This window comes from Drosophila pseudoobscura, chromosome 2, assembly GCF_009870125.1.
Source record: "Drosophila pseudoobscura strain MV-25-SWS-2005 chromosome 2, UCI_Dpse_MV25, whole genome shotgun sequence".
In the NCBI taxonomy this organism is placed as follows: domain Eukaryota; kingdom Metazoa; phylum Arthropoda; class Insecta; order Diptera; family Drosophilidae; genus Drosophila; species Drosophila pseudoobscura.
The window spans coordinates 21,818,770-21,841,351 of record NC_046679.1 but is presented as its reverse complement, the minus strand read 5'-3'; the positions used below and the strand labels follow the sequence as shown (position 1 = coordinate 21,841,351).

The window sequence follows — 22,582 nt, the reverse complement described above, 5'->3', positions numbered from 1 at the left end:
CGGCGTATGCAAAATGTATCTACTGAAACATTTGCTTCAATTTTGGAAAAATTGTAATCCTCTGCTGCCTCTACACTTTAAATTCACCAAAGGAGTTCAACTTTGGTGGCTAGGAAACTGCCATAAAGAGTTGCTCTCTTTATCTTCAGGTTCATTATTTACCTTGCCAATTAAAGCCAAAGGCTCGAGGACAGAAAAGTTTTAAGTGCTAATTTGTTCAGTCTACATAAATCAGAGGAAGTGAAAGGCGGCAAACAGTAGGTAGAAGGTTCGCTGAAAGAAAACGAAGGATGGGAAGATTTCCCAAGACATTTCTCCATCTTTAAACCTCTTTTAAATTTAATGGTATCAAGAAAAGGTGTTGGGAAAATAAGATAGTACAATTCAATACGAAATGTTGCTCTACGCGACGGCAATTCTTTCTGGCCTTGAGATGTTCCTTGTTTGATGACGAGATGAACTGACAGCGAGAAAAGAGCGAAGCAATGCAATATAAGCAAGAGGAATGTTACATGTGTATGTGTGTGTAGATATGCAATATGGATGCCACAAGAATCGATTATACAAAATATGCTAAGTGCTATTGGAATTCCATTGCGATATGTTATTATTTTATTTGCATTGAGGATGGTACTTCTACTTATTTCAACTTTTCCATCACACAGAACCAAATTTATGGCAAACTTATGTACTTTTAGGCAAATATTAAAATATCTACCATATCCTACATCCAATCAAATCATGATGAATCCAACAGACTGACTTTACTTCTCAACAACTGCTTTTGCCTAAGCCCACTCATACAGAGGCATCTACGTAGACTGATCCACCCACAACTTGCATATTCAGAGACTTCATTTCCGTTTTCTATTAAAGAAGGGAAAATTCCATTTTGTGCCAGCACTGATTGGGTCCTGGTTCTATCTCTATCTCCACCATGAGTTCTCTCCTGTCTGTCTGCGCGTGTAACAGGTGCAGGTGAAAGGCAATAAAGGGACGGGAAGTGGGAGGTAATGGTGATGGGGGACCAGGTGCCAATGTGTGTATTTTGCCAGATTGTTGAGAGTTTTGCTTTGGCAGATTACCATTGTGGTATTCATGGCATGTTCAACAGACGGTAAGGCAGTCCTCTATCTACTTCAAAGATACCTTACCTTCTATTGAATATCCCTTAGTCGTGTATCTCTTACCATCTCTGGTTGATTGCCTTTTAATTAGTTGTAAGCTGATTATGCAAATAAGGCCATAAAAACAACAGCAAGAACAGTGCTTGAGAAGGTAATATATGATATCGATTCGGGGGTTTAGCTTTGGGCCACACATGGCTGGCGAAATGGAAAAGTATGCTATGCAATTTTAATGCTGTTAGTTACTGGATCTCTCCACATATCGCTTTTCCCAGCATTCCCAGTGATAGCATTTTCTCTTGATTTATGTATATTTAATAATTCAGGATTTATCACACCAGGCAGAAGGATTTTCTTCCTTTTTACACACATTACACAGCCCACATTCCAAAGCCCAAACCAAAAATATTCACTTACTCTTGTGACTGAACATAAAAATTCCGTATTCCACTTGGCTGCTGCCTGCTGAGGCTGCTTCAGAGGAATAAGACGGATAGAAAGAGGACGAAAAAGTGCAAAGAAATATCACTTACAGACATAAAAATGCAAATTAGAGCACAGATATGCTGCAGTCCAGCTGGGGGGGATGACAGCTGTGGACCACCGCAAGAACCGAAATCGAAAAAAAAACTTCAACCTCCAACTGGACTAAGGCTGAAATCAAGAATGAATTATTGGGCCACGCAGCCTACACTGCAGGGCATTTTCAGCCTGAGAAGATTATTAGCCAGAGTTTGGCGGAGGATTGGGGGGAGGGAGCCGGGGTAAAACTTTCCTCAATTGTTCTGGCCAACTTTTCTTGGCCTTCGGTGCTGTGGCTTTTTTGGGGTAGGGCTGGCTGCCTTTTGTATTTTCTGGCCACTTTTTTGGCACACATAATCGACACGTGCGTGTCGTGATTTATGCAGCGAAGAGGCGAACATTTTAATAATTACGTAATTGCATTGATCGATAAGCAGCTTCTTTGGTTTTGACAGGAGTTTCAAAAGTGTGGATATTTTTATTGTACTTGTGTTAGATATTCTGAGTGTCCCCAAAAGAGAGAGAGTGTTAACGTGACTTAAGCTAAATAAAATAAATTGGAAACTGTTTTCTTACGTTCAGATAAAAGTTATCTGTTATATATGTACATATCTGCCAGTTTTTGAACGGACACCGTTGTTAGAAGTTTCAAAAGAAGTACAAAAAGTCCTTGGCTAAGAGCAGTCCCTTGTGTTCGCTGGAAGTACCATAATTTGTCAAAATATTCATTCAACTCTTACATAAGTAAAAGCTTTTCTTTCACAAAAGAACGTAACAATGTTGACCTAAAAATTTGTTCATTAATGAATGCGGAAAAAATCTTTCCAACCTGCCAGTTTTCAAACAACAAAACAAGGCCTGAAAGACCTTTACTTGACTTCTTTCAGCTTTAAAACTGACAAATTTAAGAGAAAAGAAAGCAGAAAATACTCGTTTTTATTTTGCTGGCGTCAATCAAAAAAGTGTCGAAAACATTTCAATAAGCAGAATGCCTGTTGTTCACCTGTTGCCTTCGGCAAAGGAGATTGAGTGGCCATGTCAGCTGTTTACCAGTTCACCGAGCACACACACCCACGCAAGAGAAGAAGAGGAGACTGGGATATATATGTGAAAAGAGAGGGAGGAAACAGACCATCTCAAGAGCATCTCAAGTGTCAAGTGTGCTGAACTAGAAAAGGTTTCAATGAGGTGGGAAAACGGAAAGGGAAGCGAATCAAATTGAATTTGCCGAGGACTTTTTCCATTCCACTCATTTACATATAAACACACACATATAGCGTGTGTGTGTGTGTGTGTATGTATTTTAGGGGGACAGAAGCAGTTAAATTTAAGGGTTTTGTGCACAAGCAATTTGCATGCCTGTGGTTAAAGGAGCTTATCGTTATAATCAACACTCAAGCAAGAATAAGGGGATTCCAGTAACTTAAGAGTTTTGGAATACCCTGCACTCCTAAATATTATGATATTATGGCCTCGCTTATGTAAAGAGAACAAAAATTCCGTTTTAGTATTAAAGGAAAATTAGCCAAATAACTAATTTACATTATATTTCAGAGACCTTTATCTTGAAAACATGATAAACCTAGAAGTATCTTTTATGGAGTTCTTTAAAAGCATTTAAAACTGGAATACGCCTAACAAAAACAAAAAACTGACACATCCAAAAAAAAGGAGAGATTGACATTGTCCGCTCACCGTGACCGGGTGAAGAAATTTCATTATTATTGCTGCTGGGACAAGCTCATTTTACGTTTATTAACCTGATAACCAAATGAGTGGGAGACAAAGAGGGAGTTCCAACCCAAAAATATATATAAAGAGAAAGAGAGAGGGAAATACGAAGAGATTGTAACTCCCCTTTTTTTTTTTAGATATGTTTAGTTTATTTTTACCCCCAACTGGTTATAAAAACCACGATACCATAGCCATGACCCCCATGTGGACTACTCAGTTCTCTCTCACAGTTCATTCTCGGTCTAGTGTGAATGAGGGTGCATTAATTACGTTTTACCTGTATTTGCCTGTCACTTGCCGGTTTGTTTTCCTGGCCGCTCTTCCTCGCATCATTGATTCAGCTAATCATTCTTTGGCTGCTTCTGATAAGCCCTATCGGGCGCGGAAGCTCTTCCGATTATGATCAATTATTGACATTTGATTAAAGCTTTAGCACGGTTCCAGTTGCTCCTGATGTTTTACCAGGAAGAGTGAACTGGCATTAGCCTGTTTATTTACTTGGTGCTGATCCTAGTGCTACTCGTACAACCTATATTTAACACACTAGTCACACAATATATCTTATTCTTGATGTCTGTGTTTTATATTTTTATATTTATAACTAAAATGAATAGCTAAAATAAGACCCTATAAATCGCAATGTTAAAGGAAAGCTGCGGTTGTAGGCTTTTACTCACTTTTGATTCTACAAATATTCCTAATTTTATTATAATTCAAATAGTAACACTTTGCTCAACTAAGGAAAAACTTAATACTCTGCACCCCTCCCCCGAGTGAATTTGTCTCACGCGGTTTCCCCCAAGAACAGACAGCAGAAATGGAAATATATGAACCCATATATAGAAGTCTCCTTCCATTATCTTCTGGCACCACATTCATCAGGATATTCCGACAGACTGCCAAGGCAAACCCTTTGGTCCTTTGTCACGCCTCCTTGGACCTCCGTCGGTGGCAGACAAAATCGCATAAAACTTTCAAGGCATTTTCTATTTGTTTTCATTTTCCCCCTTTTCTTTTTTCTACTTTTCTTTTTCGTTTCGTCAGCTTCATTTTGTTTTGTTTGACTGTGGCTTTTGGTAAATTCCAACGCTTCAACGCTCGGAAGCTTCTGAGAGATGAAGCACACAAAAAGAAAAAAAAGACTGCGAACGAAAAACAATAAAAATCGGAGGACTTTTATCGGCCCAAAACTCATTTGCATAGAATTTTGCTGGGATAAACCAAAATACAATACACTTCGCCCCAGTTCGAGTGATTTCCCTTTTAAAGATATTTTTGGGCTTCCTTTCCTTATTTTATGCGGCCTTTATACATTTCTGATGGCACGCATAAAACTATTTAAGAAACGCCAAAGAGCAACTTTTTTTATGTTTCATATGTGCGAATTTTTTTCTTGGTTGCACTTTGGTTGGCCATCTTCTTTTGTTTTATGGCCTCGACTTTGTTTTTATGGGACTTCCCTGGCCGCCATCGGCTGCCATCTAAATGCACAACTCGTAAATGTTCAAGTTGGGCACCCACTTCCCTAAATAGCAGCAAATGGAGGGGAATACGGAGAGAAGTGCTTTCCCCGGCATTTCAAATAAATCAATAAAGGAGCTGATAAATCAGGGTTCCGGTCATTGATTAGCTAACGATGCGCCTATAATTTTTTTTTTTAGTTTTTTTTGCTTTGTTCTTTGAGAGAAACTGTGGGGTACATAAAATTGAATAAGCCGGAGGGACACCCCAAGGAATTTAAGGAAAACTAAAAATGGAAAAGTTGTACGTAATTAGGTGCAAATTACTTGAGAGTTCAAATCCAAAGCTTATGTCGGTTTTGCACAAAGAATTTTGTAACAATTTGAGTTTATTTGTAAACTGTTACCAAGCGGTTAACGACTTACAATATATATATTTTTTTCACAACATTATTAAATTACAAGTTTAAAAATCAACTCGGAAAAGAACTTTGCTTAAAATTGTTTTATTTTTTTTTCCTTTGCTAATATTATCTTTGACCCTTTTCAAAATATTACTACGAAAATCTCAGCGAACAAATTATTAATATTATATTATTTAAACAACTTTGAAACCACTTCCTATGTATTTACATACCATTGAAAGGGTTACTATTAGGCTCCTGTTAATGAGGATTCCTCTTCCCAGAGCCCATTGAATTTTGTATTCCAAATGAACTAAATTTAACGTGGGAAACTTACCAACAGCTGGAGATTGCTCCTTTTCTCAGGTCTCCAAAGTATCTCTTGCTGATTCTTTAATATTTAATGTGACTCGTTTCTTAAATTTGGGCTCTTTCTCGTTGTCTTGCGGTCTGTGGGTCGTCGTCGCGTATTCACATATACATATGTATATTTTATATACTGTAACGTTATTATTTTCTCTTTATTTACGACATTTAATTTTATATTTATGTACTTTGATTTTCATTATGTGATGTGATGCGGACTTGCGGCACGCTTAACCTGCCCCAGAAAGGGGGAAAAGGAAAATGGGAATTTAGGGATAAGCCAGAAGTAAGAATATATTTCTTCTTTCTGGGGGGGGCTCGCGTTGCTCATATAATTTGATTTTATTTGATTTGATTTCATTTTTTGTTGCGTGTTTTTATTTCCGTTCGTTTTTAGCGGGATTTGCACGTCTGGGATGAGGGGATAGGTGGTGGCGGGAGGTGTTTATGTATGGGGCGTGACGACTAAATTGGCGGCGCGATAAATGATTCTCAGTTCTCGTTTAAAGAAGTAACGTTTTCGCTGCTTCCGGAATTCTGTTCAATTAAATTGTGGTAAAATTGTTAAGCTCAGCGTAACTCCAGGAGTAACTCCGTCTCTCTCACTCTCACTTTACCACACTCTTTCTCTTTCTTACAAACTCAAACATATATACTCGTAGCATAGGCATGTCCTTTTTTGGGGTCTCAACAAAATTAAAAGAATTTAAAATGTGAAGGACTTACAAGATCCAACGGTTGGAAGCTTGAAATACCCTGTGCCAGAATATAGAGAAATATTGTCTCTAAAATAAAACCAAACTGTCGCTCATAGATTAAAGATATACTTTTTGTATGGTACAACCTGATCTGATGAATATATTGATATTCAATTAATGGTTGTATCAAGACAGATTGATAGGAATAAGTGATAAAAGCCTATCCATGAAGGATAGATTCCATAGATAGATCAATTCCATAAATACGTGAAAAGAGATGTATAGATCAGAGAAACCGTGAGGGATATGAATACGTTAGCGAGACTTATTCTGATCTAAAACAAATGTTCCAACTTATGGAATTAATTATAATACCCTCTGGGAGGGCATTACTATTAGCCGTCCTGGCATGTGGCTGTTGAGTTATTTTCGTAATATTTCTGGTGTTTTTTCCCGTAGGAGTAGCAGCTGAAGCTGCTCCTGTCGTTGCTCGCTTGAATTAATTACGCAATTTAACTGGTTTCTCTGGCAAATCGCATTATAAAGTGGTTTTTGATGTTACCCCTTGGGAAGCTGTGGCTCAGACAGAGTCTGTTGCTGGATGCTACTGGAAGGTTGCTCCACAAGGGAAAAGATCTGACGGCATTTAAATTGGCCTACTAGGCGTATGCTTAACGCCACAAGCAAAACGTTGGAGGGATTCCAAATGAATTATAATTTAATTGCTAAATTGCTTTTGTAAATTATTAACGTAATTAACGTAATTTATTGCTTTTATTGTGATTTTGAATATTTTTAAATTTTAAAATTTTTAAAGTTCAAGTAAACCTTGTATTCTGTTTATTAATCTTTAAATGACTTTGAATTATTAAATAATTATATTTTACTTTAGGTGCTTTTTAAAGTTATTTTCGAATGTTATTTATTTCATTTTTAATAACTAAATATTTCACAAATAATTTTAAAATAAATTTATAAATGCTCCAACATATAATAAGGACCCAAATTTATAAACCAATTAAACCCCAACCACAAACAAACATTTTAGGAGAGATAGCCTTTATAAATAGGTTTCAAAATGTTTGTACAATCTTTTAAGGGATCATTGTTTTGGGCTGGGAAATTCAATTCACTGGAAGCTTCACTTTAAAAATTAAAATATAAAATAATTAATTGTATTTAATTATTTCTTAAATTGTTTTATACTGTTTCAATGTGTTTTTTTTTACAATTTTGATAATATGCTCTACAACTTTGTAATGTTTTTTTTTGTTTTTATTTGTAGCTGATGAGAGTTATCTGCTCAAAAGCATTTATTTATTTTTATATATTTAATATTTCATGGGATAATAATTTGTTAAATATTCAACCGTTTCAATATGCTCTCCCAATGCGATCAGTGACTGAGGAGATCCGAATCCGGAGATAAGCGCGATGACAACCGACTACCACGGACTGCGAATGGTAAATGGCAGGTCTGCAACTTGTCAGGAGGATTGTGAGGACATAGTTGCTACTACTTTCGCTACTTGCTGTTGCGTTATTAAAAAACGAACACCCAACGCCAACACTGACAGCAACAACGACAACTAAACGCACTTTGAATACGAGTTTTAGCCGGGGACAGACGCGAGTCACGCAGGATGCGGGGTTGGAGCCAAACGAAACCACACGCAACGTGCAACAGCCGCCGACTGATGGGCTTTCATCTGCCACTGGTAGGTCCGCACCGCCACACAGAGACACGCAGATACCCACACACACACACATACAGAGAGAAGCACCCACACAGATACTCGGCATTGGTGATAACAGTTTTCGAAATTCGAATTCGTGCCGTCAGCTGCTGCCGCCTTAGCCGCCTCTGCTGCCGATTCTGCCCCAGTTTGTGTACAAACAGTGGCAGAGCATCCTCCAGAATGCCACCACCCCCATCGGCAGCAGCAGCCACCTACAACAGCAACCACATTTACCATGTTGCATGTACGTATGGCGAGCCCCAAACGCATGCGCCACAAAGTAGGCAACACTTTTGACGCGAGGTAATTAATAATGACAAGGGTATGTTAGTATCATGTGAAGGTATGTAACAGGAACTTCTGTTCATTATTACCAGTAGTCGGTAAGTTCGCAAGAAAGGGTGCTAGACCATACGCATCAGTCTTGTTCGAAAGCTTTATTTCAAGGATGTGAACCTCTGACTTAGGATAACTATAGAGAGCTAATATTTTAAGATATGCCAAAAACTATTGCGTAATTATAATATGTATATGGTATCTAAATGGGCACCTGGATTTAAGATCTTGAGCACCATATTGGATTATTATTATTTTTTAGCCCTTACTATATCAATTTGCCTAGTGGGTATCCTCTAGTCTAATTCGACTTCTGCTGCTGCTTTTGTTCATGCTTGTATTGCTGCTTGTGCTGCCTTTGGTGCCTATGCTTATGTCGCCTCAATGCTATCAACGAAACCTCGACTCAGTGTGGAAGCTTCTTTTGCTGTTATCTTTATTGTCCTGCAATATTTCGACATTGGGTTGGGCGATTATGGGGGTTAGTGTTTGGGGGCCGTGACATAAATTAGTCACATTTGACTTGGACGTCCCTTAACCTTAAGTCGGTTAAGTTGAGTGTCTTCCACCCGCTCCTCCAGGTCCTGGTCCGGGCTGAGTGAAGTTCACGTGCCCGGCCATGGTCGCTAATGAATTATAACCAAGTTTTTAATTAAACTCTTTATGGCGTGGCAAAAACGCTTGTCCTCGATATCACTCGTTTATTTTCGGACTTTCATTTCTTTGTTAGTTCCAGGACAGTTTTTGGATGATACCAGCAGATACGTCTGAATTATTATTAGAGGGGGTTTCTCCAATTTCTCCATTGCTCCAAATAAATGTATGCAGAGAAAAATGATTATTTAAAGGAGCGCCGGGAAATCCAGTTTTGTTTAAGATTTAAGGAAAATTAAAAAAAAATATGTTAAATTTCTATAAGTTTGACTTTTTAATTAAACATTCAGGATCCACATACTCTTTTCATTGTAAGAATAATTAATTTTTATGATGATTAAATCCGAGAACATTACAAAATATTATAAGAAGAATGCCATCAAAGAAAATATTTAATTAATTTAATTTCTGTTCAAAGGTTCTCTGCAAAATTGAAATTCTGTGACAAATAAACAAGAATTCCAGCTTCTATCCTTGACCTCGCAATACCACAAAAATATTTGTGTCCTTTTAAATTGCCAACAGTTTCCACAGCTTTAGATAAGCGAACGAGTAGATGTCCTAGCCGGGTGCTAATGTTTTTTATGTGGGTGTAAGGAATAATCACTAATGTACTGGTGAAACGAGGAAGGAACTGGTTTCATTGCAGGTTCAATGCAGTTGCAAAATAAATAGTTTTCTTATGAAAATATTTACAATTCAATTTCCGGTTCCGGTTAAAGAATCATCCTAAAAATGATATTTATAATATGTGCACGAGAATTTAGTATAATTTCTGCTATTCTATCCTCGGTTTTTAAATGTTATTTGAGTGAAAGTTATTCTTTGTGTGATAGAGGTATTGCATTTCCTAATACTTGATCAAATCTGACTAAAATCGTTGAGTATTTCATACAGCCGCCTTAGAAAAAGATTGATGGATCTGCAATATAACCAAAAGATTCGGCATTTGAGTCTTTATTCCTCTATTCCATGCACAGCTTCAGAAGCGGAAATAATGCTATGGCTGCAATTTGGCTGCTGCCTCGTTTAAGAAGTACTTAAAATAAGCACACTCTGAGCGTATCTGTGCAGGAAATTGCAAAAACTAACTAAAAACTAAAAGGGAAAGACAGCGAGAGAGTATGAAACAAGAGAGATTGAGCACAGTGTATAAATAAAAGGTGATGCATATTTCCGCCCTTCGAATCTCATATTATGTTATGTGTCCCGTTATCTCTCCCGCTCGCTCCTCTTGTGTGCTCTGTGTGTCTGCAGGAGCTGAAACCAAAAATTGCGACCATCATGAGCTTGTTCTCAGGGAATTCCCGATCTTATCTTAATAAACTTTTGGCTCAATGCCAGAAAACGGTATTCCGAAATGATTTACTGCTAGCCAGCTCTCCTGCTGCAAAGAAACGCCTCAGACAATACTCCTACACCATTGTTTTTGCAGCATTGTGCCTGTTATCAATTGATTGTTATCAAGGACACACAGAGAGCTCCTCGCGTCAAAGACATTCAATGCAGACTCGACATAAATAAGAAGAAGCAACTTCGGATACAGTTAGAGAGCGAGAAAGACGGAAAAATGGGACTCGACAATGGTATACTCAGTATGCATCCATTATATACAGAGGACGGGCATTCTATATGGTTAATTTTTATAAATATACATACATACATAAGTTATTTTTTGAAGCAAGGCAACCAACCAACAACCGTTTTTTGGTTAAATTAAAACCTTGATCTTTAGTCGTTTTTAAGTAAACAAAAATGTAACGCCGATATCTGGATTAAATGTTTTATTGTTCACTCTTTTTATTGTCTATAGTCTATTTTTTATATTTGTTCTTGAGTTGTGGTTGTTTGCCCCTTTGCACGTCTTGAAACCTTGGAGTTTTATTTCAAAATTACTTCCTGTCATAATTTGGTGGGACATTAATCACTGAGCAGCGGATGGGTGCAACTGCTAAAGATATGTATACTTTTGTTAGCGACAGGCCTATGTGATTCTCCTGCATTCTTTTTGGCCTCCTACCGTATAACCAATTATGGCCAGAAATTTCTACGACGGTCTAAAAACAATTATAATTAATGTGAACGAAGGAAATGTCGTACCCAAGAAGCTGGCTGGTTACATAAAAAGAGGTCTTTGGTCCCATAGTGCAGCAGAAATCAACACTTCTGAATTTTTGTTAGGACTTTATATATTAGGATTAAGCAATTTAATGACACCAAAAATTTCCAGTGTAGTGACGAAACAATGTACGAATATGTAATAACAATTGCCGTTTGACCTTGTAAGGCGCACAGAATGGCATTGGATGCTGAACCCTGGACAAGGGCAAGGCAACATCCACCTCCCTGGTCCACCTGGTGACAGGCGGGCGCGATGATAAAATGAGTGATTCCCTTTTAATGCTGAGTGCGCTTGCTTCGTAGTATTCGTGGGTATTATACACTGAAAATAAAACAAACAAAAATAAATAAAAAATAAATTAAATAAGAAATAAAGAAAAGAAATCAATCACGATTGAGCAATTCTTTTTAGAATTCGAAATAAATATTTACATCTGCATGTTTGTGTATACCTACGATTGAAATAATTTTATGACTTGTGCCTGCAATATAAATAAGTGTCTGGCAGAAGACAGAATACCAAATTAATAAATAAATGCATAATTAATCACTTTTCCATTATTTTATGATCTAAGTACAAGTGTTACTTTAACACTATACCTTAAAGAACGATCCTTCAAAACCAGATCGTATTGAGTATGAGAATTATATTGCCGCAGGTTCTTCTTATCAATTATGTGATATCCCCAGTGAATCTTCACATAAAAAGTAACCGTGAGGAAATATTCGTAATAAGCACTGGAATATCTGCAGTTAAACTTTCACTCGATTGACCCATTTACCAAACTCTTCTGACCCTCTCTCTCCCCCCTTTTCTTATATATTTTTTTTCAATTAATAAACATAAAAAAAGCAGCAAGGAATGAGAGAGTGAAATAAAGCTATTGCGTGACCATCTTTTGGTTATAATTGGGGCTAAGCGAGCGGACGCGCGCCACAAAGAACATTAAATTGTTTATAGAGCAAGGTTACGTTCAAGTTTGTGTGAAATATTACTTTTAATGTCAAAATTGAATGGAATTGAAGGTAAGTTCTGACGTTTTCTGGTCAAATCATATAGAAAATTGGTTCAAGGTGAATTTTAACTCTAGAACTCTATTGTAAATGTATAGATATAAAATGTATTCTGTGTGGTAAATTCAAATTATAATAGGTATCAAAAATCTTTGCCATCGAATATTTGTTACAGTCTGAATAAAAGCACACAAGCACTGTATCGTATTATTCCTACCCATTCTAATTCCATTCATTAATAAAATGTTGAAAAGCTTGGTTGAAAAATCTGCGGTGTGTTGTAAATGTCTTAATACAAAATTCAATTTCGAAATCCGCGCCCAAAACAGCACTCTGGATGCAACATAATTATTTGTGGTATTATTTGAAATTCAGTTAATGGTTTTACGTTTTAGAGATCAAAAAAGAGAGCGCAATGCTCAATTCCGCGTTTCGTTGTTGTGTTTGTTCAATTGTTATTAATTAAATTGTTGTTAATTAAAAGAAATAGTGTATAATTATAGTGTATAGTGCAACAATTACGTGAAATACCAGACACACTTACGTTTCATTCCGTATATATGTACATAAGTTGTTGTCTTTTGACTTTATTTGTCTAAACATTTTTTGAGAAAAAATTCAATAAAAATGAGTAATTAAAATTAACACATCTTGTAAAAAATGGATCTATCAATCGGATAAAATTATGTGTTCAAGTCGTTGAATTGTTTAAATAGAGCGGGCTTATGTGGCCCAAGTTCGTATGCTCATCAGTATATTTACGGTATATTTTTAAAAAGAGATGGTATATTTCTGGGCGTCGGTCACACTGCTTCAATACCTATCAGTGTGAACCGTTACCCCCCCCCCCCCCCCGTACACCCACCCTAGTGTTAATGTTCCGAATTTTTGTTTTCATTCCTATTCAATCGTTCGTTTCGTGTGCTGTAGCTTTAAGGTGATTTTCTTGAATAAAATGAATATATAACAAATTACAGCCAGCAGTGCGCGTGCCAATCGTTTTGTACCCATCCATACATATATAAACAAATTGTGTTATCAGCAGCATTGATTGCAATTGGCGCCACATGGACGCCTCATTAATCTGGAAACATATACATAGTATTTTTAAAATATTGCAATACCTGCTTAGAAAAAAAGTGATAAAAGAGAAACATAAACAAAACGCGTTGAAAAGCAGCGCTGCCGCTGCCAGCGCTATCAATGCGCCGAGCCGCACCGGCAGCTACCTGATAAAACAAAAAAAAATGAACACTCTCTCGCTCTCTCCGGAATGCAGCAACAACAACAACAAGAACATTATCAAGACAAACTCGACGAGCGAGTTAAACAGCAATAATTAAAGCAACAAAAGCAGCGGCAGCCCGCAGAAACTAAACCAATTTTTAATGCTCTGCCCATGCCGACGCCGGCAGAGCAGCCCCAGCACTGCCACTGACCTTTATTTGACTTTTAGCTGCTTCTACCGACGCCGCCGTTCTGGCAATGAAAAAAAAAAACAAGAATGGGAGGCCAGCTTCGGGGGCCGAATCTTGTGATACCCTCACATATCCTTCGTTCATATGGCGGCTATAGCATACGAGCGGACCAATTTTGATCTGTGATTGTAATTTTTTAAAGACTCAAAGACATTCCAGGTGCAGACAACTATCAGTGATGTCAAAATCTGGTGTAAATCAGTCTACCCCCTGCCAGGGTATCAGACAATTTCTTTCAGACCACTGCTGCGAGGTCGCTCCCTCTCTTCCTCCTTTTGTGGCTGTTATTTTCGGAGTTTTGTCGTTGCTGGCAGAGGGGCGGAGGAGAAGACCATTTGAGAGCTGCGCGTGTGTGTACTGATGCAAGAACGAGGGAGACAGAGCTCTAATTGAATAATTGAATAAAAATAAAAGTGTAAGAAAATGGTCTGTTCAATTGCCAAGAAAACTGAGAGAATCTGTTTTTTTGCCAGGCAGGTTTTGCCATCATTCCCTCTGGCTGTTTGCACTTTTACTTTTCGGCGTACCTGCCTCTCGCATCTCTGCGCTAATTTCTTTTCCTCATTCCTCACATCCGTGTTTTCAAACAAATCCTGTGGTGCAAGAGGCAGTAATGAGGAGAAAGAAGTGCAGTACTGCCTATCCAACTATTTTATATAAATATAGTTATCGTTAAAGTTTGGGAAGATAATAAATAGTGCAATTAATGAGTGATAAAAGATATGAAGTGAGTGCGCGTTACATAAATAAGATCGGATACATACTAAGTAGCTGTCATATTAGCGATCGGTTTGGAAGCTAGTCAAACTCAAGTTTAGCGAATAACTCAGATGTTGCTTCCGGTGTTTTATGTACATATGTATAATCGTATGTTGCTCATGCACATAAGGCCGGTTTGCCTTGGCCAAGGTCATTCAAAAAAAGTGTCTTCATTTGAAAAGAAAAACGAGAGGGAACTTTGTGAGTCGCAGCTGGGGCCGCGACTCTACATTTATACCCAACACTCAGTTGGTAAGGCTCCAATCCTCATTCAGTGCTCGAATCTGTGCATCGAATCAATTTTACTTCTGATCTTTTGGAACGTTTCGTTGCACCTCTCCTCGATTTTGTACCAATTTTACCAATGAAAACGTGTGGCGTCGCTGCAAAATATACATAGACGCAAGGAAAATTGGCAAACTCATGATCAACCGATGATGCGGACAATTTCCTGCATCTAAAAATAGAGGCCAAAATTTCTGTGCCAGTCCAATGTACAGGCAAACAAATGGATGAACATACGGCCGGTGAGTGTCAGGGACAGAGGCGATGTCGCAGAGCTGGGCCCAGCCGGGCCTTATCGGGGCCGGACCGTGAAATGCAGCAACGATTGCACCTCGTTCTAGATGATGCAACGGGCCGGCCTGGCGGCGTGTGATGCCGATGACCAGGACAGCAGCATGAACATGAGCATGGGAACGGGCACAGACCCAGAAGCGATAAGGCGTCGCGGCCGAAGCGCAGCTTGTAATGTGGGTCAAGCCGGTGGCTAATTTTAGTTATCATTATCAGTTCGCAACGGGAGCCTCAGCGGAGAGGTTCAGTCATTCCAGTTGTCAGTTAACTTCAGCTACGATCAGAACAGATTAGCTTAGAACTGAACTCAGCCGAACAGCATATCAATAGCATGATGCGTCGACAAATGTCCTATCGGTTTGAAGATCAAGACGCCTCCCCATATGGCTTAAGGGTTATACATAATACTGAAACCCAGCTGAAAAATAAAACTAATTTCACCTTCAAATTACTCTTTGCAGATGAATCGACGCTTTTCGAGAGTGGAGTCCGGCGTGGACCTGAAGGATTACTTCGATCGCGGCGATATTGCCTCGCGCGAGAACCGCTGGAACTTTGAGGTGGCATGGGAGGTGGCCAACAAGGTGGGCGGCATTTACACAGTCATCAGGTCCAAAGCCTACGTATCCACCGAAGAGATGGGCGAACAACTGTGCATGATGGGGCCCTACAAGGAGGTCTGTGCCCGCACCGAGATGGAAGAGATGGAGTTTCCGCGTGGCAATCCTCTGCTCGATGCCGTCAATTCGCTGCGATCTCGCGGCTACAAGATCCACACCGGACGCTGGCTGGTGGACGGCAATCCCCAGCTAATTCTGTTTGACATTGGCTCTGCAGCCTGGAAGCTGGACCAGTTCAAGTCGGAGATGTGGGAGAAGTGCCACATTGGAATACCTCATTTGGATATCGAGACCAACGATGCCATCATCCTGGGCTTCATGATCGCCGAGTTCCTTGAGGAGTTCCGCAACTTTGCTGTCACATACTCACAAAACCATGACCTTAATCCTCCCCGGGTTGTTGCCCACTTCCATGAGTGGCAGGCCGGCGTGGCCCTGATTGTGCTGCGCACACGACAGGTGGAAATTGCCACCGTCTTCACCACCCATGCCACTCTGCTGGGTCGCTATTTGTGTGCGGGCAATACGGACTTTTACAACAACATGGATAAGTTCGCTGTGGACGAGGAGGCGGGCAAGAGGCAGATCTACCATCGATACTGCTTGGAGCGGGGCGCCACGCACCTGGCGCATGTGTTTACAACCGTCTCGGAAATTACTGGCTACGAAGCCGAGCATCTGCTCAAGCGCAAGCCGGACATTATCACGCCCAACGGCCTTAACGTGAAGAAGTTCTCGGCCATTCACGAGTTCCAGAACATGCACGCCGTGGCCAAGGAGAAGATCAATGAATTCGTGCGGGGTCATTTCTATGGGTGAGTATATCTGATGCCTACAGAAACACTAATGTTCATTCGCCTCAATTTTGCGACACAGCCATATGGACTTTGATTTGGACAAGACGTTGTATTTCTTCATCGCTGGTCGCTACGAGTTCGGCAACAAGGGCGCCGACATCTTCATTGAGGCCCTGGCGCGTGTGAACGCCATGCTGAAGCACGAGCGCCCCGACACCACGGTGGTGGCGTTCCTCATTTTCCCCACCAAGACGAACAACTTTAATGTAGACTCGCTGCGTGGCCATGCGGTGATCAAGCAGCTCCGTGACACCATCAACAACGTGCAGCAGGCGGTTGGTAAGCGCATGTTCGATACATGCGTCAAGGGCCGCCTACCCGAAGTAGGCGATCTGCTGGAGAAGGATGATATGGTGAAAATCAAGCGTTGCATGTACGCCATGCAGCGCGAATCGATGCCGCCGGTGACTACGCACAATGTGGCAGATGACTGGAACGATCCGGTGCTGGCGTCGATTCGTCGCTGTCATCTCTTCAATTCGGTGAACGATCGAGTCAAGATGGTCTTCCATCCAGAGTTCCTAAACTCGTCTAATCCCTTGTTTGGCATCGACTACGAGGAGTTTGTCCGCGGCTGCCATCTGGGCGTCTTCCCCTCCTACTATGAGCCCTGGGGATACACACCCGCCGAGTGCACTGTCATGGGAATACCCAGTGTGACCACGAATCTGTCGGGCTTCGGCTGTTTCATGCAGGAGCACATCAGTGATCCCAAGTCGTATGGGATCTACATCGTCGATCGTCGCTACATTGGCCTCGAGGACAGTATCCAGCAGTTGTCCAGCTTTATGATGGACTTCTCGCGTCTGAATCGCCGCCAGCGTATCATTCAACGCAATCGTACTGAGCGTCTCAGCGATTTGCTCGACTGGCGTACCCTGGGCATTGTATGCATTATTCTTAAACATTTAGCCCTTTATTATTTCAATAGTTTCTCCTTAAACGAGCATAATCTTTTACTTTAATTTACAGTACTACAGACAGGCCAGGGTCAAGGCCTTGCAGGCCGTCTATCCGGACTATGTGGATGAGTTAAGCCTATACGGGTCCCGCAGTAACCTGGTCTTCTCGCGCCCCCACAGTGAACCGCCTAGCCCCACCTCATCGCGTAAGTGAAAATTAAGCATTCCAGTCAAGAGATGGGCATGGACTGATATTTTTCGCCACGACCGGTTAAATAATTAATAATAATTTTCCGAGCACGGTGCAGCAAGAAACATTAAAATATCTTTTTTTCCATTCCAATTTCTTTTAAAATCGTCGCCGGCTTATATTATATTATTGATAATAAAGAAACATAGGCATCATTGTTCAAGTTACCGAACAAATGATAAACTATGCACTTTTTTGTTTGTTTAGTTAATTTTACACATTTTAGTGTGTTTGTGAGTAAGCCATAAACACATGTAATGATTAGTTAGGAGGGAAAAGCTGACCATTAATTTTTTACGCGAATAAATTGGTCGTCGTGGCGATTTTGTGCTGAACGAAGACGTAAGCGTAAGAATTCAATTTTTCAACACGCTCACGACGTGACACAAAGAAAATAAGTTCCATGCCCACCCACCTCTATTGCAGTCCTCCAGTAAAACATTCGAATTTCATTATAATTATCAATAGGTCACACTACCCCGGCCCCATCTGTACATGGCTCAGAAGATGAGGACTCCGTGGACGAAGAGACCGAACTCAAGGAATTGGGCATCAAGTAAAGCCCTTTGTGGACCTTAGGAACCACTTTCAAAATAGTGACGAATAAACCAACAACTAAAAAACCACATACGCGCAATATTACCATAAGTTCTAGTAATTTCGTTTCATCACTTGTTCTTCTAGACGGGCAACAAACTATGGGGAAGTAGCAGCGAGCGCCCCCCTTTTTAACTATACGAAAACCAACTACCTTTATATGCAAAGCAAAGTGCAAGAACAAATGTCTTTAAATCAAATCCAATTCATATGAGATATAAATATATTTAGTTCGCTAGAAACTGTTAACCAGAACCATTAAAGCATGAGGAAGTACATTTTATTAAACGTTGTTTAGTCTATAAGCAGAAACACAGGGTCCTACCGCCCTGTGCCCTGTGCTCTACACCCTGCCAATCAAATAAATCGTTATTTAAAGTACATAAACCCTTGTAGCCGATTTGTTTCTTATTAAAATATGTATTTTACAATTAGTTAAATAAGCATTCTAATTAAATATTAGCAGAGGAAACATGATAGAGGAAACCATGTGAAATCTTTTTGGTAAGATTACAAAATTTAAGCCACTCTTGATGCTGGGTGTGGCGGCAAATATTCCTCGACACTCGATTTGTAAATACGAGTATACATTCTTATTATTTGTGTAACTTCTAGAATATAATTCTTCACTCCGTTAATCCGGTTTTAACTAATTTCCAATACTGCAGCTGTTTCCATTCACACCGTTCATGACCTATTTTTCTAATACCACCAACGAAGTGCCATTTGGCCGTTACATCTCCCCCACTCCTTCACTGATCGAGGAAGTGTTAGAGAGCGAGCTAGCCATTCACAGGAAACTTTTTTTCTTCATTCTGGGTATTATGATACCAATCTTTGGCTGCATCGGATATTTTTTTACTATTAAAATGTCAATCGAATAATTTAACGCATCTTTAATAAACGTTGGCAAAGTCCGCTTCGAATATATGATATACTATCAAATTTGCATAAGTACCTTAAACTTGTCGAGAAAGCAACTTTATTAAGAAACAAATTATTACGTGGCAAAATACATTATGGCAAATAAAATCAAAGGAATATGGCATGGTTTAAGATCATTTAGAGAGGAGATTATGAGGCGAATGATTCAATTTTGAGTATAAAAAGAATATAAGTACGAAATCCGTTTTAGTTGGAGTTTAATTGCGCTTGCTGTAGGCGGATGGCACAAACTCGTGACGATTTTGACGCCGCCGACGTCGTCGCTCAGCCGGCACGCCATAATCGTCATCTTCCTTTTCCTGTGATGTCAGATCGGGTTGAATGGATGGACTATCTTTTTTGCCATCGGCGTTATTGAGGCAATCATCTATGTTGTCGCCATCACACAGGATCCAGTCATCGCGGGAAGGGATATCGTCGCTGGGCTCCAATCGCGATCCATCGATGATGTTGTTGCTGCAGCCACCAGGGCCACAGTTGGGGAGGGGTGCAAATTGTGGGTATGGATTGTATGGCACATATGGAGCGTAGTACTGGGGCTGGAAGGGAGCCGAATAGCCCAGGAAGCAGCCCGCGCACTGGGCAGGCAGTCCATTCTGAAGAACATAGCCGTACGGCAGATTGAGGCACTGTTGGCAGCTGGAATGCTTCACTCGCTGTACTTGAGCCGGTTCTTGGCCGCAGCTGATATACGGCCAGGAGTTGCCCAGGTAGCGGCAGGGACCAGCAGCTTCAGGGTATTCTTTCCGACGCACGGTGGATTTGCGCCGGCGTGGCACATACTCGATAGTCTCGTGGCACTTGGTGGGTTCGTCCACATCGCACTGGACCACTCGCTTGGCCAACATCACACGGGCCTGGCAGCGCTCGCCACACACTCGCTGGCGACTCTGCTCCTGGCAGTTGTCCTTGCTCTCGCACTCACGCGCCCTCCTCACCACAAAGCAGCAGGAACCCTGGTCGTTGTAGCCCAAACCGAAGCGTCCTCCGACCTGAGATACATTCTGCTGCACCTGGACATTGACCTCGTTGCGATTTTTAATGTCGTGCTGGATGATGTTGTTGATCTCGTTCGTCAGACGGATGATGTTGGTGGTGTTTAGGGGTTTCTGTGCGGGGGCCACGAACTCCGTGTCGTTTACGCCCTGCACCATCAGCGGCTTGTCGTACAGCTCCGGGCACAGCGGACACTCATCCTGGCAGTCCCCATCCCCGCCACACACATCTATGCATTTGTCCCTATTCGCCTGGCACTCCTCGTAGTCCCGCAGCGTGGGCTGATCATAGTTCTGCAATGGAGTGTGCACCACAATCGTGTTGTTCGCCGCCTTGACCGTATCCTCGGCCTGGACTAAGACTGTGGTGAGCAGAACGAGCAGCCATCCAATCGTTGACCGGTGTAGCTATAGCAAAAATATCAATTGGGAAAAGTAGATTAGATTAGGTTCAAGGATAAGGTGATTTTGAAAGGTGTGGCAGTGCAGTTGAAGTACTACTCATTAGTACTTAAATATCCACATTATGGATTCGAGGTTTCCCAATATGCATCTAGAGCAAATATTTCGTACAAATGGTATAAAATGTTCAATTAACTAATAGTTTTTGAATCTCGAAAGTTCCTATTGTTTCCCAAGTAAAATAGGTACCAAATGTGTGGAAGTTAGCTTCCTTACTGGCTAATTTATGCGCCGAAGGTATTATGATAAAACTTCATTGTAGCCAAGGTTGTGCAAAATTATTTATTGTCATCATAATAAGGTGGTTAGTTCCACAATTCCGCTGTGAACCAAATCGATAGATTTATGATTTGGGGCCTTCAAAATGATTAACAATTTTTTTTTTGAGGTTCAGTTTTTTTTATATTTTGTTGGTCTGGTGTTTTTTAAACTTTTTTTATCACAGGTAGTGCTTTTTTCACATACAAAAATTGTGTGAAAAAGCCCCAAATCTATCATAAAAATTCGGTTGATTCGCAGCGGAAAAAAGCTATATATATTTTTATAGACTAGTGTTATCAGTTAGACCCAGATCCTTATTACGAGTATGAACTAATTTCCAATTCAATATTGGCTCTGGCGCTATAATACCTCGATTCGCCCTGAGTCTTCGTGCCGGCCATCGAATCGAGGTGCCCATCGAACCAGTATAAGTTCTCCGGGGAATTGTTATAAGGCTCATCCGAACCGTTTTCACCGATAAATAAACCTACCCCAAGCTTGGAGGAGGCACCTGTATTCGGTCCAAAGATTCTCAGACACCAGAATTGTTTACAATTGGGATTGCTCTCTGGGATATATCGAACCATGTGGCAACAGTTGTACTTTTCGGGGTTCATACTCTTCATACGTCATACTCCTCGCACTTTCTCGTCGTATCAAAGGCGTATTCGTCACCCTCATAGGTTTCCCATGATTTACAAGCCCTTAATTATTTTACCTCACCAGAAAACTACTGCCAATCCGATTATGCCATTAAAGTTGACATCATCGCAACATAAATAGAATTCAAACTGGCAGCCATATGTATATTCCGATTTCAGTTACAATAAAATGTTCTGGACGAACTACCATTTCGTTTTAAAGAGTTTATTGCTCACCTTGGTCCGTGACATGGTTCGAGTCCGTCTTTTGTTTTTGCTCTTTCAATCGTTTTCAGTTAATTAATAGAACTTCGTACGTCCGTTGGCGATGAACGGGTAAAGAGAACTGCCATAGCTTGTTCGTTACTTCCTTCTCTATTCCTCGTAGATAACACTAGATAACATTATCAATGAATTGATTATTGCCAAAGCTATCAGTCAACTTCGACTGCATTCGTGTATGCCTGCGGCATACGCGAAACTTTAAACACATGGGAATGTTGATCCATAAATTATTATTATTATTATATTAATAGCATAGTGATGGCAAATTCTGTACAACGAACAGACTTTTTTGGCAATTATTGTTGGGGTGGGGATTCCGGGAGTTCCAATACGGTGCTTCTTAAAAAACCAACACGGTGACGTGTATAAGAGTGTCAGCACTTTTCACTATAACGTCAAGCAGCCAAACCGAACCTTATCAAACTCTTCCGACAGTATAGTCTATATAGTTGGCAATTTTACGACGCTATCTTCGTCTTCCCCTTCGGCTTTACTCAGTTTTTTTATCCGCTTTGTTTGATTCCCTTTCTGTCACAAAAAGTATGAAGCTATTGAGTTCCATAATGTGGCTATGCATAACATTTATCCAATCGCTTAGCGGCTTAGCTCGTATATGCTCTTGATTCTGGGAAGACTATAATAAAGATATAATACATATAAATATATAATAATAATACAATAATATAATACACGTATTTTGGGAGACTGCCAGCGGTTTATTCTGAATCAGGATTTAAATTCTATCTCCTATATGATTTGATTGATTCTGATATGTGCAA

General features: G+C 40.3%; 3 protein-coding genes across 5 annotated transcripts in view; 1 reads left to right on the top strand and 2 right to left on the bottom strand.

Moving 5' to 3' along the window:
- Gyc88E (Guanylyl cyclase at 88E) overlaps positions 1-8,019 on the bottom strand; it is a 42,403-nt gene extending 34,384 nt beyond the window's left edge. The window contains exons 1-2 of the mRNA XM_003736681.3: positions 7,682-8,019; positions 5,585-5,848 (exon numbers count right to left, since the gene is read on the bottom strand). The gene's annotated coding sequence lies outside the window, so the exon portion shown is untranslated. The remainder of the gene's footprint in view (positions 1-5,584; positions 5,849-7,681) is intronic.
- A 4,973-nt stretch (positions 8,020-12,992) lies between these two features.
- Glys (glycogen [starch] synthase) lies at positions 12,993-18,592 on the top strand. 3 transcript variants are annotated; one of them, XM_015182291.2, is made up of 5 exons: positions 12,993-13,112; positions 15,450-16,423; positions 16,485-17,352; positions 17,438-17,573; positions 18,086-18,592. In XM_015182291.2, the coding sequence occupies exons 2-5, from the start codon at positions 15,450-15,452 to the stop codon at positions 18,175-18,177; spliced, it is 2,070 nt and encodes a 689-aa protein (XP_015037777.2). In that variant the 5' UTR covers positions 12,993-13,112; the 3' UTR covers positions 18,178-18,592. The 3 variants fall into 3 exon arrangements, with proteins under 3 accessions (XP_015037777.2, XP_003736724.2, XP_001359328.4); XM_003736676.3 differs by lacking the exon at positions 12,993-13,112 and adding an exon at positions 13,926-14,068; XM_001359291.4 differs by lacking the exon at positions 12,993-13,112 and adding an exon at positions 15,220-15,382.
- Positions 18,593-19,159: 567 nt separating this feature from the next.
- Positions 19,160-21,883, bottom strand: LOC4802402 (uncharacterized). The gene is made up of 2 exons (XM_001359290.4): positions 21,756-21,883; positions 19,160-20,562 (listed from the first exon to the last, which is right to left on the bottom strand). Exons 1-2 carry the CDS (start codon positions 21,768-21,770, stop codon positions 19,357-19,359), a joined length of 1,221 nt encoding a protein of 406 aa, XP_001359327.2. The 5' UTR covers positions 21,771-21,883; the 3' UTR covers positions 19,160-19,356.
- Between the last annotated feature and the right edge of the window lie 699 nt (positions 21,884-22,582).

Coding starts and splice junctions, on each gene's coding strand:
- Glys (XM_001359291.4), top strand. CDS start 15,320: ATGATGCGTCGACAAATGTCCTATCGGTTTGAAGATCAAGACGCCTCC. Junction 15,383..15,449: donor CCTCCCCATATGGCTTAAGG/GTTATACATAAT, acceptor TACTCTTTGCAG/ATGAATCGACGCTTTTCGAG. Junction 17,574..18,085: donor GCCTAGCCCCACCTCATCGC/GTAAGTGAAAAT, acceptor AATTATCAATAG/GTCACACTACCCCGGCCCCA.